Source organism: Alligator sinensis, unplaced genomic scaffold (assembly GCF_000455745.1).
Source record: "Alligator sinensis unplaced genomic scaffold, ASM45574v1 scaffold1182_1, whole genome shotgun sequence".
NCBI classification, from domain to species: domain Eukaryota; kingdom Metazoa; phylum Chordata; order Crocodylia; family Alligatoridae; genus Alligator; species Alligator sinensis.
Window position 1 is genome coordinate 644740 of NW_005842796.1, and position 18287 is coordinate 663026.

The window sequence follows — 18287 nt, forward strand, 5'->3', positions numbered from 1 at the left end:
GAGCAGCTGCATCCTCAGCCTGGAAACTTTCTCACCTGCGCAGCTGTGGCTCTCCAGCCAGGTGAGCAGGGGCAGCACCGGGAGCTGGCACTAGAGGGCTGCTGAGCCGGGGCTGGAGAGCCTGGGCTAGGAGGCAGGAGCCTCGGAGAAAGCAGCGCGACAAGGAGCTGCCCGCAACTAGTGCACCCAGGCCCGTGTCTTTGTTGTGTTTGGTAGGACCGGGCCCGTCCGTAACGATTGCAAAAAGCAACTGCGCGTCTCCAAGCACCAGGCACAACCTCCCCCGCTTCCTTTCCCTTTCCCTTTCCTCCTCCTCCTCCTCCTCCCCCCGCACCCGGTGCATCTCCAGCCGCCTGCGCGTCCCCTCTCCAGCCCGGGTTTTCCTTGCAGCCCGGCCCCAGGCATGCGGCGGGGACTCGGGCACCCGGGAGGGCCGGGCTCCGCCGCCGGCCGCCTGGATGGGGATGGGGATGGGGATGGGGATGCAGAGGCGCCGGCCCCCGCGGCTGCAGCGGAGCCGAGGCCCGGCCGCCAGCATGACCTGAGCCCGCATCCCCGGGGAGGAGGAGGAGGAGGAGGATGCGGGGGCCGCCCCACACCAGCACCAGTGCCAGTGCGTGCTGCTGGGGATGGGTGGGGTGGGCAGGGGGTGCAGGGGCTTTGCCGCAGCGGTGCCCCCGCACGCTTGGGCAGCGGGGACCCCCGGGAGCCGTGCCGCAGTCCCCCCCTGGGGCGCACCTGCGGGGCGGGAGGGAGGGAAGGAGGGGGAGAGGGAGGGACGGGGCTCCACGTCTCCGCTCCGCTCTGCCCGCAGGACCCCCGCCTGGGATGCGCCCTCACCTGCGGCCCCCCGCCAGCGCCGTCCTGCACTAGCCCCGCAGCCGCCCGGGAAGTTTGATGGCTTCTTTGCGGCGAGTCAAAGTGCTGCTGGCGCTCAACTTGCTGGCTGTGGCCGGCTTCGTCCTCTTCCTAGCCAAGTGCAGACCCATCGCCGTGAAGACGGGGGATTCCTTCCACGAAGTCCACCCCAGGGCCGAGGTGGCCAACTTGACGGCCCACGGTGGCATCAGCCCTCTCCAGGATGCGGTCCTGAAAAGGCTCTCGCTTCTGGAAGATATCGTCTACCGGCAGCTCAATGGTAGGCACTCGTGTTTGTCCATGCCTGGTGGGGGGACGGCCGGGGTTGGAAACAGGGTAGGGGAGAAAACGAAAAGAGCCGGCGAGGGAGAGGGAGGTCGCGGCGATTCTTGAAGTTTGCCCAAAGTAGACCCGCTCGCCTGTCTCATTGCCGGAGCTTTATCTTGAGGAGACGGGCTGAATCTGCTTTAGGATCTGATGTATGAGGTTCTTTTAAGAGGGGAGGACTGTATAATGACATTATGCTGGCTTTCAGTTTTGTTGTGCGGGTCAGGAAATGATCCCATCATGGGAGATGAGAAACTAGTTCAGCAGCCAAACCTGAGGTTAGAGAAGCATGCTGTGTATTGATTGAGAAAATGGCTTTTACCACCAGATGTTTATTATTTGGGGGGAAGCGGGGGGGGGGGGTTTAAATCACTTAAGTATTTTTTATTTTTTGTGCATCATTCAAGTGCAGTAGGTCAGACAATAAATGGGCTTTTTGCAATAAGTTAAACAAACAATTCAAGGTTTCCTATGGCTCAGCCTTGACAGCTGCTAATTAAAACCTCTAGTAATGTTTCTCTTTATAGCACAGTGCAGAGATTTCTATTAAAATCTCACCAGGTCCAGTAATTCTGAGACGTAGAAAGGGAGTTTTCAAAATGCCATGCGGGATAGAGAAACATGTTGTAAGAGATGTAAGAAATGTAGGTGAGAGATCTAATTAAAACACTGACTGTGAAAAGCTAATTTTTTTTAAGTGCTCCCTATAGATTCACAAGTAGGAACGTGATCTCAATCAAGAGTCCCATTTATAGCTGCCTGTATCTACGGGCATAAAAGACTACAGCTTTCAGTTTGGCAAAATTAGCATAGTTCATGTTTTGTGGAGCGCCTGTATAGCTCCCCTCCGTGATTCTTGAATACTAAACTCATGCTTGATTCTGTACAACTGAAATGAGCACCCTTGCAGATCGGTGCTTGTGTACTGAATCTGAACTATTGCAGAAAGCAGCATTATCCAGCGGATGTCAGACAGGTACTGGAATGCAGCTTGTGTTTGTTGGTGTTGTCTTCTGTCCTCATTGTTATCTCGCCCAATATTTGGGTTTGGGAAAGAGGAGGGGGTCAGTTTAGAGGCACTAAGCTAATCAAGAGTGGGTTATTTTACAGTGCTGCTCCACACTTTCATGCGTTATCCCACCAGCAAAGGTGGCTTATGTCAAATCTAAACCCCGAGTTATCTGACAGAAGCAATTGAAATGATGTTGAAACAAGTAAATGGGAAATACTTTGTAAAAACTGTTCCATATAATGAACCTGTGAAATCCCTGCAGGATGTTGTTGAGTTACAAAGTCTGAGGGTTTTCAGAAAGGATAACTTAGGCACTTCTGAAAATAAGAATAATGTCTGCAGTGATATTTGTTAGGACACACATATCAGCTATCACCCTTGATATCTCCAGAGCATAATGTTCTCATCAGCAGAGTCAGAAAGATGGTCTCCCTCATTACCACCATCTTCATTTACAGTGTGGTGTTACCTAGAGCCTCTAGCCAGAGCTAAGAGCCCCACTGTGTGAAGCACTGTGCGCCCACATGCTCTGTCACTGAACTCCATGACTAAGGAGCAAGTGAAAGCTGACATCAGTTGGTCTCAGAGATAAGATAGTCAACCCTGAGGAACCTGTGGCTGATTCCACTATGGCAAATGGAAGTACCCGAGACGAAAATTTAGTGCGAAAGGTAGACATGGTAGACACTCTTGAGTGTGCCACCATCTGTAGTGAACTCTCAGCATGCTGGCATTTGCATTATAGTATAACATACACATCCACTACCTTGTAGTAGTGCTAGGAAGTGCTACCAAATACATAAGTACTATGAAATGGGATAGAATCAATGTTCACCCAAACCACAAGTGCTTTCCTAGGGGAGACTCTAAGCCATGCTCATAAAAGTAGCTATTTCTCTCTATGGCCTTTCCATACAAGTATAATTTGTAGCAGTACTAATGAGTCTGCCTGGAAAAAAAAATAGGCTCAAATATGTTCATTGTATAACTTAAGGTCAAGTATATTTTTGGTCCACAGGATATTTAATTTTTTAATGTGCTTACATAGGCTGTCCCCTGGGGTACATAAGCTTTATGCATCAGTAAGGCAAGACCTGAGGTGAACAAAAATGATAAAAAGAAATAAGAACTAACATCCATCAGTGCAAATCTTGTGCAAATTCAAGCAGTAGCGACATGGCTTCAGATGATCCTTACGTCTCGGGATGTAATAGAAGATAAAACATCTTCTCAAAAATGATTTTTCCTTATGTCCAAAACTGGAGTTCATCTTAACTCCAGTCACTTGGGGGAGAATTACCAGGCTGAAATCTTAGCACCTGCTTCACACATGCAGGCACCTAGTATGACTTTGCTTGTGATTTTTAAATATGTATCATAAAAATAATGCATTTTAGTGACAACTAGCAAACTGATCCCAAACCATGCATTTAGGGCTTCTCCTTGCAAAATTCATCAGCCAGTAAAATTCTTCTCTCATGGTATGTTTTAACATTTTATTGTAAAAATTATTTGTGGTCTAGAAGTTATAGGTTGCGCTAAGTATTTGGGATAGCAGAATATGGTATCCTGGTGCTTTCAGAGGACACCTTGTAGTTCAGCCCCATGGAAAGAAGCAGGAAATGTTTGCCCAAAGCATACGTTAAGCCTAAATTCTTCTTATGTGCTGCGTTCTGCCAAGCGTTGGCTGTGCTTCCCGTTATTGCCAGTTTTTTTGGTATAAACCATATTAGGAATTCCAGCCACACACTTCATTGCATTCCCCCTCTTTCACTGGAAACTTTCTGGGTGAACATTGGCCATTAAAATAAGTGGGATTCTTTGCTGATGGCTGATAACTGCACTGTGCTACAGAATCAATATTTTATTCGTAATGACATTTTGTAACTAGCCGCATAGCCCCCAAACCTCTCCATATGTGCTCTTCATGCAAGGTTTGAAATGCAATCCCAGACATGAACCTGATCTCCCATCTTAAATGACCTGGTCAGACAGATAGGAAGAAGATAAGGTCATTCAGGTTTCTGGAAATATAAAGTGCAGCTTAAAATAGTTGCAGCTGTACTGACTGATGAATCACTTAGAACCTGCTTAGCTTTCTTTTCTGGATGATGCACCTTGATGGGCTCAGAGTAGTTTCTGGCTGGTGTAAGCTGGGGTTGCTGTTTCTTGTTAGGCTCCGTACACAACAATTTATAATTTAGCCCTTGGAAGGCTGGCATTTTCCAGACTGCCTGTCAGATGAATGCTTGGTGTGTGTATTGTATTACATTAAGGATTGGTAACTGTTCACAGTAAGCAGTATATTTGATTAATTCCCTCCCTTTTTGTTGCTCATAAATCCACAAAAGATACTTAGATCTTTATAAATTTGTTGGCTCAGAACTATTAGGTAAATAGTTTATACAAGTATATTTCAGCCTGCGGCTTGTCATGAGCTACTTGCTGTAAGTATCACTCTGTCTAATTTTCTCTTCCCTCTGTTTGCTGCTTTGTACAGAACATTTCTTTTGCCCTGCTCCCTAACTGGGTGGCTGACAGAGGATTTCCTGGGTGCCCATGCCATCTCTTTTGGCCTGATTTGGTTTTTTTTTTTGTGTGAATATATACATTTGTACAAGTATTTTGGAAACTTGTAATTTTGGTGATATCATTTTTTTGTGAATACAGTTTTTCTTATGCTGCAAATAATTCAAGAAAGCTAATGAAAGGCTGTGAATACTGCTGGAGAAGGTTCTTGTGGCTTCTATTTCAATTAATGTTTGTAAGTTTTCTTTTTATCTTCTCATCCAAACTTAATGTCCCTCCTCATCTCCCCCTATAGCAGCTGAATGTTGGGCATGATCTAAGGCAGGAGTACCCAACCTGGCACAAGTGGCACAGGAGACCTCTGTGTGGCACACAGCAGATTGGGGAGGGGATAGGCAGCACAGTGGCAGAAAGGGCCAGAAGTAGAAAGCAAAGCAGTAGACTGGGCAGGGGGCAGAGTGCAGGAAGGAAAAAGCAGAGCAGCAGGTCAGGCTGAGAAAGGGGATGTGAGTGGCACTCAGGGAAGGTGAGGGACTAATTTGTGGCATGCTTTCCCAAAAAGCTGGCCCCCACTGGTTTGAGGAGCTGTGAATTTTGTTGCAGTTCATCATGCATGATAACTGCGCATTGCAGACCCATATTCAGAAAAAGACTGTGCACATTTGTACATGTGTGCATGTAACCAGGCAAGCCCAACTACCGCTTTGGTGTCCTGGGTACCGCTGACTGCTCATTGGCCTCAGGAAAACTACTTCTCCAGTTCCTGGGAACATACTTAGGTGAGGATTAAAGGTCTAATGGATAAGGAATTATCATTCAGTTTCTAGCTCAGCTATATATTTTCTGTGCGACCTTGGGCAAGTCATTTATATGCTCTGTAAAACATGTTTAATCCATCCCTACCTCCTTCACCAGATTCAGCATGGGCTTGTTAAGGACGAACCATGCTGAGTCCACTTAATATCCTTATGTGATAAGGAAACAAGTTTGGTGGATGATATGGAAATAGTATGGACTAGTAAGGCTTCTGGTACTGTCCCATGTGGCATGCTTATAATTGAGTTACTGCTGGGTGGATTCATAATGGGCTGAACAACCCCAAGCAAAGAACAAGTATAAGTGGCTCAATGTCAGAACAGCAGGAGGTTTGAGTGGACTTCTACCGGCTGGGTGTGATGCTATTTAACACTTTTGTTAATGATTTGGATGCTGGAGCTGAGCACCTTGATCAAGTTGGCATTTGACACAGAAGCTGGCGGTGTTGCAAATGCTTTGGAGGATAGGAGTAGAATTCAAAATGATCTGGATAAAATGGAAATCTGGTCTGTAGACCACAAAAAGAAATTCAGTGAAGACTAATATAAATTGTTACCCCTAGAGAAGAAAAACCAAGTGTACAAGTACAGAATGAGAGAGTAATGGCTAGGCAGTAACACTGATGAGAAGAATCTGGTTGTTTTAGTGGATCAGACTCAACATGAGTCGGCAATGTGAGAGTCACAAAAAAACCCAAATGCAGTTTAGCAGGAGTATTGCATGCAAGACTTGGGAGGCAATAGTACAACTCTACTCAGCACTGATTAGGTCTCAGCTGGAGTAGTGTGCACCATTCCATGTTTTAGGAAGGACATAAAGAAACTGGAGAGGATCCAAAGATGGGCGACAAAGATGATAAAGGGGTTAGAAGGCAAACCATATGAAGGAAAGTGGAGAGAATCAGATATGTTTAGTTTGGAGAAGAGGAGATTAAGAGGAGACATCATAGCAGTTTTCAAATATTTGAAAATCTGCCACAGAGAGGAGGAGAACAGCTGTTCTCTCTACCTGGGAGGACATGACACAAAGCAGTGGGCTTAAACTGCAGCAGTTTTAGATTAAAGCTCAGAAAAAAACCCTTCCTTACTGTCAGAAGAGTAGGGCAATGGAACAAGCTCTCCAGGGAAGTTATAAAATCTCCTTCATTGGAGGTTTTCAAGAAGGGGCTGCATAAGTATTCGACAGGCGTGATTTAGGAGTAGTCTGTCCTGCATTCATGCAGGGGCTTGAATTTGATGACTCCTGAGGTCCCTTCCATCCCTAATTCTGTCCCGTACAAAGGGGATAAAATGCAAAAGATACAAAGATTCATGCTAATGATTGCGAGGGGCTTTGATATTATGATTGTCATGTAGGTATCTATCTTGATATAACGACAGTAATGTGTATAGGCCTAGGGTTCCCCTATAGCTGGGAGACCAGGCCAGATATTTTCAAATTGGACTGGCATTGAGAATGAATCCTACTATCTGATAAAACCCCAGCTTATTTTGTAAAGTGATTAGATCACAAACATTTTGCTTATGATTAAACTGATTATTTTTTGTGCGTGTCTGTGGTGAGGTTGGCCACTCTAATATAACAAGAAGCTGCCATCCCTTCCATAAGGCAGGGACTGGGTTTGAAAGGTATATTCAGGGTGGTTTTTTCCTCATCCACCACTGTAGTAGTCTTGATTGTACTCCCTTTCTTGCTTGCCTGTTCTTCTGGAGGCTGTGCTTGCTTCTGTGCTAGGTGGTAGGAAGGGAAATATTCCACAGCAATGCAGCATTTGCCTTTTCTCCGCAGAGACAGAGAGGGTCACCTTGGTGCTTGCTCTCAGCTTCTACCTGCCTGAGGTGCAAGTCGTCTTGAGAGGTTGAACACAAGCCTGATCCTCCCATGGGGAAGCATGCTGCCCTCCTGTCATCTGCCAAGGCATCAAGAAGCTGGTCAGAAGCATAGGGCTTCATAAATGGTTTCCCTGAATGGGCAGAGCACCAGGACTTTTGCCTGTACAAGTGTATTTAGGGCTCCAGTGTGGTATGAAGAAGGAATGATGACCCCAGAAGTTGATTTTATACTGCTTTCTTTGCTTTTGCTCTTCCTGTCGCATCCTGTTTGCATAAATGGAGATTTTTTGTTTCGAGGTCTATAGTCAAGGCTGTTATATCGATATTCAAACAGTTTGCTAATTAAATGTTGATGTGAATTTGAGTGTAGGAAGCAGTGTAGGGGCTTGTGGATAAACCGCTGATCTGGGACTTGGGGAACCAAGGTTGACTCCTGACTCAACCTGGATCCCCGAGTGACTGGGGTCAGAAGCTTAATCTACCCTGTGCCTCAGTTCCCCATGTATAAAATGAGGCTAACACTTCATTACCTCACAGGGGTGCTGTAAGGACAAAATTTGTTCATGGTTGTGGAGCACCCAGCTACTGTAGCAATGAGGACTATGTAAGCAGGCAGACAGACACTGAGTTTGGATCCTGATCTGACATCCCTGAAGCTTATTATTACTAACAAGTCCAACGGCTATCAGTGTAAAGCCGCAAACTGTCTAGCGCTCCTTAGCCATTGTATACAAATGGCTCAATCCAGTAAGCTGGATAGTGCACTGAAGTCATTAGGAGCAGAGCTCCTTGGTGAATAGAGTGAAAAATGTGTGTGTTGGTATAAAGGTTCTGTGCACCGAGATGAAGCCTCAGAAAAATACTGGGAAAAAATGCTTTGAAGGGACAAAGCCAGCTTCATTTTTGGGTTCAGCATTTAAATTGTAATTAGTAAAAACCAAAATAGATGCATTACAAGGTCTAATAGGAATAGAACTTGCTTTTGAGACCCTGCTAGCTTGAATAGCAAGAATCTCCTTTCAGTATCAGAATCTCCAGCAATAATGAGATTGCAGTAGCAAAGGGCAATCTGAAAGTGAAATGTGGCTAAACAGAAAAGTGTAATTTTTTTGTGAATCTGACTACTTTTTTCAGAAAGAAGTATTTACTTGCATACCATATGCACCCTTTCCCCCCAAACGAGCCTTTTAAATTTGGGGTGGATATCTTAAGCAAGGAAGCTGATTTATCCTCACCAGAATAGATTCAGGGAAGACTAGGAGTAGCAGGCATGGTGCTCTAGTGGTTCCCAAAGTGGCTGCCACTTTTCTGGTCCCAACAAAAAGATTGGGCAGAAGCCTGTGTTAACCCTGTAGGGCTTAGCCTTGTTGCTGTCCTGCCACGTCAGGAAGTTCTTGCTGCTTCACCCAGATGGTCTCCTGAGATGCCACGCTTCCTGGGCACTCTGTTTCCAAGATGGTGTAACCCATCTTTCAGTCACACCCCCATTCCCACCCCCACTCCCGTGGTGACTGGAAAAATCTTTTCTTCCTGCATGCTGCCTTCTAGAAACAAGGTGTATGCCTTATTTGGAGGTGTTTGGTATATGAGACAGTATGGTAAATGGATGTTACAGTTGCTAAAAATCCGATTAGAACCTCAGATTACTTTCCCGTTCAATATTGTAGGGTAATTTTTAAAGCATTCTTTACATTTTCATCTCCAGGTTTAGTTGCACACGCTGCACTCTGAATTAATGTTTGCAAAAGATGCACACGCACATTGCTTAGCTATCTGCTTGCACAATTTGCACATTAAAACTCATAACAAAAGCAAATTGGAAGCACATTTTGAAATGTGTCCTTTTACATTGTCTTATGTAAATAACTTTTCCCCTTTTTAAAGTGGCACTTAACACACTTAAAACACTTCAAAGAAATGTGGATTACCTATCATGTTACCATGTTACCAAGGCTGATAATGCTTAGCACTTGTAGCACTTCCCTTCAGAGTACATTATACACATTAGCTAACTTCTGAATATTAAAGTGATATACATAAATGAAAGGATATTAAAAGCAGATCCATCAGCCATTAACAGAAATGAAACTGTGTAGTGCTCTCAGACTGCAGTTACATGAAGCTTTTCATGTAATGGGTAGGTTATATATAACGAAAATTTGGAGAGATTCTTTGATTAAGATAAACAGATAAAAGCAAAGAGCTATGAATGGGAAATGATGCTTGAAAGGAGCAGGGGTCCATTCCAGAAAGAATTTTACTCGCATGACTAAAGTCAAAATAACTACTTCGAGCATAATTTTGTTGGGTGAGAGGCTTAAGTATGGAAAATTGTATGAAAAGAGTTTAATGGTATTATTCATGACATGGTTAATGCTGCTAAATAGTTAGTGTTCACCAATGGCTATCATGCACTTGTATCTGAGGTATCTTGAATTTACTTCTCCATTCGCTCCCAGGCTTAATAGACAATGACTACAGTATCTCATGCAGAACTATGGAGGAATTTGGTGATAAACAGTGAGATTTTCCTCCATGCTTAATGTATTTGAATGCCAGATTCCCAGTAAAATGAATGGAAATTTTGCATCCAGATCCCTTAGGCATCTTTGGAAATCTCATCCTCAGTTTTTAATGGCAGGATAATGGATTTTATAGACTTTACTAATCCCTTGAGGCAAAACGAGAGTTGTTGTCGTTAAAGTAAATTATTCTTATTGGGACAATCTAAAGTGAGTCTGATACCCATTGCAGCATGATTAAAATAAATGCTTCTTAAAGGAATAATGGAGTTAAGAGACTAGGTTTCTGAGAGTCATCTGGGAACTGCCTGTCAGTTTGGAAGTTATTGTGACATTTAGTTTACAACCGTGCTGACTAAGAATGGATAGATAATTTTTATTTTCAATAATTGTTTGGCATTGTCATCTGAATATACACCGGCATTGGCAATGAATAATATAATAAGCTTCTAACACATTCATCATGCAGACAACACTTAGATCATGAGATGTTGCAGCAGTGACTAGGGCACAGAGAGAACATTGATATTTTACTCTGGCATATTAATGCACAGGTCTCTGAGTAAAAAGCAGATGTATAGATAAATGGTAAAATGTCTTGTACCACCAAAGCAACTTAGGGACCCAAGTCATTTTTGAAAATAGCACTTAGGCTGCCAAGTGTCCTAGATGGGTTAAAAATTTTGCCAAGGTTTGAAACAAAACCCAGTGATCATTACTTGCATAACAGGATTATTTAGAAGCCCTGACCAAGATGAGTACTCCATTATAGCAGGTGCTGGCCAAGTATAGAGTAAGAGACAGTCCACGTCTTCAGGAATGGACCAAAGAGACAAAGGGTGGGAGCAGGGACAGAGTCATGGACAGGAAATGCCCGAAGTTGCCTAGTGGATCCTTGGCAGAAGTGAAAATACAGCTCGCATCTCTTGGGCTGCCTATACACATGTTCAGGGAGGAGGGCATTTTAATTAGAACAGTTCCTGGACAGGCACTGTAACTAAAACGGCTCATCCTCATGTGTATTAAGTCCCCATGTGTTTAAAGATAGTCACAGATGCTTTATCTAAACCTCATTCAATGAGGTTTAGATAAAGCGCCCCCGTCACCATTTTAAAATGTGCAGGGGCTTAATATATGTGACAGTGAGGTGATGCTGGAGCAGTCTAATTTTGCATGTGAACAAGCGCTTGTAGAGGCAGCCGTGGAGTCTACTTTAGTGGGACTGCAGTACATTTGAATTTGTTGCAGGGGGACCACACCAAGGGTGGGACATAAAAGAAATTTGAAACAGATATTCTTAATTACTTAACAGGTTTTCTTGTACTGTGTATATTACTTCTCTGTATATTGAGAAGTCACATCAAACTGGACAATAGGGAAGAGGTACGGTAAGGACCAAGGGTTATGAACAGTTAGCATGGATTCACCAAGGGCAAGTCATACCTGACCAACCTGATTGCCTCCTGTGATGAGATGACTAGCTCTGTGGGTGTGGAGAGACCAGTGGATGTGGTGTACCTTGGTTTTAGCAAGGCTTTTGATATGGTCTCCCACAACTTTCTTGCAGGCAAGCTAAGGAAGTAGGTGCTGGATGAATGGACTGTAAGGTGGATAGAAAACTGGCTGGATCATTGGGCTCAGAGGGTAGTAATCAATGGCTTGATGTCTAGTTGGCAGCCGGTATCAAGTGGTGTGCCCCAGGTCCTGGAGCTGGTTTTGTTCAAGATCTTCATCAGTGACCTGGAAGATGGCATAGCATGCACCCTCAGCAAGTCTGCAGATGACACCAACCTGGGAAGAGTAGTAGATGCACTGGAGAGGGTAGGGCTAGGACTCAGAGTGACTTAGACAAATTGGAGGATTGAACCAAAAGAAATCTCATGAGGTTCAACAATGACAAGTGTAAAGTCCTGCACTTAGGACAGAACAATCTCATGCACCGATACAGGCTGGGGGCTGACTGGCTGGGCAGCAGCTCTGCAGAAAAGGACCTGGGGGTCACAGTGAACGATAAGCTGAATATGAGTCAGCAGTGTGCCCTTGTTATCAAAAAGGCTAACAGCACACTGGACTGCATTGGTAGGAGCATTGCCAGCAGGTCAAGGGAAGTGATTCTCCCCCACTATTCGGCGCTGGCAAGGCCACATCTGGAGTATTGTGTTTAGTTTCTGGCCCCCCACTACACTAAGGATGTGGACAAATTGGAGAGAGTCCAGTGGAGGGCAACAACAATGGTGAGGGGGCTAGGGCACTTGACTTATGAGACGCTGTAGGAACTGGGCTTATTTAGTCTGGAGAAGAGAAGACTTGGGGGGGGATTTAATAGCAGCCTTCAAGTACCTGAAGCGGGGTTACAAAGAGGATGGAGCTGGACTGTTCTCAGTGGTGGCAGATGACAAAACAAGGAGCAGTGGTCTCAAGTTGCAGCAAGGGAAGTTTAGGTTAGATATTAGGACAAATTTTCTCACTAGGAGGGTAGTAAAACACTGGAACAGGTTACCCAGAGAGGTGGTGGAAGTTCCATCCTTGAAGGTTTTAAGGTCCAGCTAGATAAAGTCTTAGCTGGGATGATCTAGTTGTGGCTGGTCCTGCTTTGAGCAGAGGGTTGGACTAGATGTGACCTCCTGAGATCCCTTCTAACCCTTATTTTCTGTGTTTCTAAGGATCATGTAAGTTCTGAGTGGTGTCAGTTTCTTCTGAAATCAAGGGTAAAGGATAGGTGAGGACAATTCAGAATCAAGAAATATTGGGTCCTTTGTGTTAAGAGAGAAAAGTAAAAAAAATAATAAGAATTAAAAAAAAAAAAAGTATAAGAGTAATAAAAGTGAGAACCTAAGAGGACTGTCCAAATTGTACAGGTCTTGTGCATATAGAAAGATCACAATGAGATCACCAAACTCATGATACCTCCATTTTTAAAGATCTGAACCCAGGATCCTGGAAGGGAAAGGCTCCCACATTATATTAGAATCCCTTTGGCCAGGTAAAATGTCTTTAAGGAAAGGGCTGTTCAAACTGTATCCTCATCCAACTCCACTACAATTTGGCTGTGGTGATATAACTTTAGCAATGTATCCTAGCTGTGCAATATTATTTTTCCTAAACAGTTTTGTCAGTGCTGGCAGCCATGTTTTATAGCCCCAAATCCCTGTTGGCAGGTTTTCTCAAGAAGTTGTCAACTTCTTTACATCTTATTGACACATCCCTTGCTAGTTTTGGCAATAAATCTAATGGCTATTGACCCGTATCCTGACATTACAGTGACAATTATCTAAAAATAATGTGGTAATGATGTAACAAGAGCCCCTACGTGGACTATTAAATTAAAGCAAAGTGTGAACTGGGTTGAAGATCCCATGCTGTATTTGAACAATTGCATGCTGTGCTCCTGATGCTATCTAGCGTCTCTGTCATTTCTGTCAGTGAGGGATGCGCGATTAGCTGACAGAGAAGAGAGAGCCTTCAGACTAGGAATAGATTGAATTAAATCAACCTACTCCTTCCACTTTGCCTTCCCCTGCTTTAAAATGGATGGTGTGCACCTCCCACCAGATTTCTGATGAGTAAATACTATGGCCCTGGGCATCTTTCTGGTAAGTATTTATCCAGTGCATATGAGTCTGTTATGAGGCCCTCATAGTCCAATATTTTTAGATGCTGGAGTATTCATGTACACGTGGAATCAGAAATAAGTGGAGCTTTGCAGTATCCAGAATGTGGAATAGCAACAGCCCTAATGGTTGGTAAATATTGATTTATTTATTTTTCTTCCCCTCTCCAAATGGGAACTCTTTTAAAGCTGTTCTGACCTCAGGCATCGTGCCAGGGCATTGCTGCCACTGCTGACTTGTGGAAATGCAAGGATTCCTTAAAGCTGGGGCCAAGTGTGTTGTATTGAGGCTGTCTCCATGCTTGAATAGTTGGGCAGAAGGTAGGCAACGCACCAACACCTTGTCATGTCTTATTACTTAACTTTTAGCACCGTGACAACAAGTACATGGAGCCTGTGCATTCTGCACTAAGGTAATGAAGGGGATGTTCTCAGCATCTCTTCCCTATGTGCAAATACAGCTGTTTCCTGCCCTCCCCTTGGTTAAAAAAAATTCTCTCCCACTTCCATAGATTCATAGATGCTGGGGTCAGAAGAGACCTCAGCAGATCATCGAGTTCAACCCCCTGCCTAGGCAGGAAAGAGGGTTGGGGTCAGATGACCCCAGCCAGATGTTGAGCAATACCTTAATTGAAAATAAAGAAGTGTTCTATACTAAAGATATTGGCCTTTAACTTAGGGGTCTTGGGTTGAATTCCTGCCTCTTCCACAGATTTCCTAAGTCATGTTGGGTTAGTTCTTTAGGGCCAGATCCTACTCCACACATTAGATGCCTCAGCATGATCTTGTTCTGCTCTGTTCAAGTCCCTGAAAGAAAGCGAATGCAAATGGTAGGTTGGTCTTGCTCCTCCTCCTCCTCTTTGCTGCATTTTTGTGACTTAATTTTAAGGCCAGGAGGGTGCTATGTTCAAAAACAGATGTGTTAACATATTTGCAGAGCCTTGAACAGGGTCTTTGCCTTAGTTCCCCTACAACTCAAGGAGAGAGCGACACATTGTTAGTCTCTTATCACATTGTTTTGAGTGTAAGGTTTTCAGAGAAGGAACTTTGCCTATTTGTACAGTGCTGAATACAACAGGACGCCAAGCTTGCTGGAGGTTCTGGGTACTTATACAAGTTGTCCAGTGGGATCCTAGTTGAGTTAAATGGAGTGACTAGGACCAGGAATTAAACTAAGATCTTTTGCATGATCCTTGGTAGAGTCTTGTTTCTCTTTTCATCTTACAGGCCTTTTGTAGCATTTAAATGAGCAAAACCACCTTATATGGGTGTTGATGCTCGCAGAGCAGAAAGATGAAGTGAAAAGGTTAGTTTTAAAATGGAACAATTAGAATTTCTTTCTGGGTCCTTGCCTGCATTGCACTTTAAATTAAATCATGAAAGCATTCATGTTTGTGCCAGATTACTACAATTTCTTCCAAAACAATTGCTTGATCATGCTTTCCAGATAAGAAGAGAGTTAAGGAACAAAATTGTGAAAAGGCATTTAACGATGCTCTAAAGCTTGCTAATTTACCATTATTGGTTTTACAATAGCTTTGGTTGGCCTTTGTCTATTTCTTCTGTGCACCTACTTTCATATAATAAACCCAAATGCTGAGATTCTTCGGTAGGCTGTAATGGAAAAAAAGTCTATCACATTTTACTTCTATATTTCATGTGCATATTGTTAAGAAAACAATAATAATAATTTACTCGTAGTACTACACAGGATCCTAGGTGAAGACCAGGGCCCCATTGTGCTAGGCATTCTGTAAACTTATAGACAACGTAGCGAGAAATGTTGGTTTTGTTGAAGTCGATATGGATAATGGATTTTTTTTTTGCCGTGGACTGGAGCAGGGCTAGGATTTCATCTACCATTCCTACCACCAAAGAATTACAAACTGGTCCTGCAGGTCTGAGGATAGTTTAGCTACTGAAACATGGAGGTCTCAATTCAAATGCATTATTGGCTGATCAGTGCTCAGCATGAGTGACATGATATAAAAGGAACAGGGATTTATGAGAACAGTGGATCACACAGGGAATTGTTACTGGGATACAGAGAGCTTTAATTTAAAAATCTTACCTGGGTCAGTAATGGCTGAAGGTAATTTTTGCCTGCCAACATCTTATGTGAAAGGAAATTGTGGTGTTGGGCAGTATTGACTACAATAGCTTTTGGATCTAGTCCAGAATCAATGGATGACTTTTTTTGGATGAGTTTAAAAGAGGTGGGCAATGGAACAGAGCTTTACATTTACATCATACTCCTTTGAGGATCTCAAGGAACTTGCCATTATTGATTGCTCTGTGTCCCTTGCACAAAAATCTCTCGCAGCTGTTGCAGTTTGTGTGATGCTTCTTAGATCTTTTAGAATAGTAATAGGTCTTGCTTGACTTCTTTCCTTCTTATTGGCCACGTGCCTGTGGGGGTAGGGTCACTGAGAATTTGGAGGACTAAGAACTGTGAATGTCTCAACATGTGAGGATGAACTCAAGGCCATCTGCTTCAAATGCAAGAGGGGCAGAAGGTAGAGCGAGTGGGGAAAGCAGTAGATTGGGAGAGAATCTGGTTAAGATTGGGGTTGGGACTGGTGGGGAGGAGGGAGGCTTGTATTGGTTGAAGGAAATACGATGAGACCACGAAGGAAATATGATGACCAGCTGGTTTGGAGGAAGGAGGGAAAAGGAGTTAAACTATCTGGCCAGGAGATTAAGTGTAGGAGCCAATGATGGTGACAAGGGATGCCAGACAGGCCTGATAAGGGTCTGAGAGGCAAGAAGACAACTGGGAGTGGGTAAACAGACTGAAACAGGGAGCCATGGAAGGAGTGGGAAGGGGGAGAAACCTATATTGGATGAGGAACAGATTGGACTCTAGTAGACTGGCGATAGGCACTGACAGGACAGAGGTTCACCAGAGGAACTGGAACAGTTTAAGCAAGATTAGAACAAGCATCTGGGATGGAAGTGGGTACCTGGGACTGGCTGGCAAATAACTTGCAATGGATGAAGGGAGGAGAACAGACTTGGAGGCAGAGAGTTTCAGCAAGCCAGTCAGTGTAGGCTAAAGCTGGATGAACAGAGAGAAGCTTAAGTAACCAGGATTGATAGTGGTAGGCCTAAGACTAGGGGGGTTTTAAGACTAGGACAAGGGGTTAGAGGTGGGGAGGAGACAGGATAGGAACAGTTTTGAAGAGATGGTGCAGAAGGGTCTATGCCTGTGACTGCACGCTTCTGTCTAGAGCTTGAAATGCAACTCAAGGTTCTTGAATCTCACCTTTGTAAGGTGATCAATAAATAGATGAAGCCTGCCAGCAAAGTGCATATCTCATCTTCTAGCGCAGGTCTACATTTGCTGTCAGTTTATTCTGTTCCCTTAAGTGGCAGGGGTGTCTGTGCAGCTAAAGGTGCCAGGTCTGCTGATTCATTTATCTCCTATTCATTACATGATGTCAGATGATGGAATATCCAGGCTTTAGCTTGCTTTTTTTTTAAAAAAGTCTAAGACGTTACAAACAAAAAATTTAAAGGACATTTTAGAGGAAAGTTTGCAACCTTAATATTTTGTTTACAAACTTGTGGGTTTTAATAGGAAATTTCTAAACAAGAATCTTAATGAGCTTAATATTAATGCTAAGTAATAGAGAGAAGAATAAGACAGTATAGAAATGCTACAAATTAGAAAACATTAGCATGAAAATGTTTGGAAATATAAAGATTGCAGTATCCATCCAGTCCAGACATTCTTTAACAAAACTGTAGATGTGAAATTTCATATTAGATATTCCCAAGAATCCTAATTCTGACCCCATTTTTATTTTTGGAAGGGGAAGGTATAGGTATCAGAAAAGTGAACAATAGCCATAGTTGTTGTGGAAGGACAACAAATACGAAGGTTGTGTTACTTTTAGCTATCTAGTGAAGATGTACAGTAGAAACATGCCTTAATTACATTAACATCAGACGGAAAACTTGGTTCCTGGGTAACGTCTCCTTTATTTGATAATGAAAATGCTCGTATTTTGCAGCTTTCAGAGGATGTGCGTGCATTAGAGCAGAAAGAATATTATGAGCTATGCAGTACGAGGCAATTGTTGGTATTGCAGAAACTGTGGTTTTTTTATGTTGAAACATTTTAAAATTATCTTTTCATAACTCAAGCAATGAAGTAACTTTTCCCCTAATATGGCCTTGGTGGCCAGACTTAAGGTAGCAATAAGCCTGTCAAGTGTAACTTTTCACATTTATATGTATGAAATGTGTGGGTATTAGAAACTTTATCTACATTATTTTTTTTTCCCCATATTTTGGGCATCTTGACATTTATTAGTTATAATGCCTTTGCGTCTTTCCAATTGGTAATATTTTTGTTAGTTGCTGTGGTAAATTAACTAGTTTTTTGTTTTTCTAGAAAATTCAGTCACATCACTTACTTTAAGGTTTTCAGTGAACACTGATCTCTTACAGTTATTCATTCAATAATCTTCTAGTATTCGACTCCCCAATGACAGCCGACAGAGATGGACTTGGCCGGTATGAAGAGCTAATAACTGCATTCCCTGAGGGTGTTCACTCTGTTTTGTATACCTATATTATGCATATTTGTACTTAAACCTACACAGTGAATAACTATCTACTGTATATGATCTACTCTGCCTCTTTCTCTTCACATCCCTTGAAATGCTAATTCTTTTTGACTTGAAAGCAAGAGTTACTATGATGCTGGAGAGGGGAAGGGGGGGAATGTGCTGGAGGTCCTTCTGGTGCTGAACACTGCAAACCAACCATAATTC

The 18287-nt window shown here is 43.3% G+C and overlaps 1 protein-coding gene across 1 annotated transcript in view; it reads left to right on the forward strand.

Moving 5' to 3' along the window:
* Positions 1 to 325: 325 nt before the first annotated feature.
* Positions 326 to 18287, forward strand: part of LOC102376985 (polypeptide N-acetylgalactosaminyltransferase 17-like) — a gene marked incomplete at its 3' end in the record, with an annotated part of 70125 nt that continues 52163 nt past the window's right edge. Inside the window, exons 1-2 of the mRNA XM_014525402.2 lie at positions 326 to 613; positions 815 to 1138. Coding sequence (XP_014380888.1) covers positions 898 to 1138 — 241 coding nt within the window. The remainder of the gene's footprint in view (positions 614 to 814; positions 1139 to 18287) is intronic.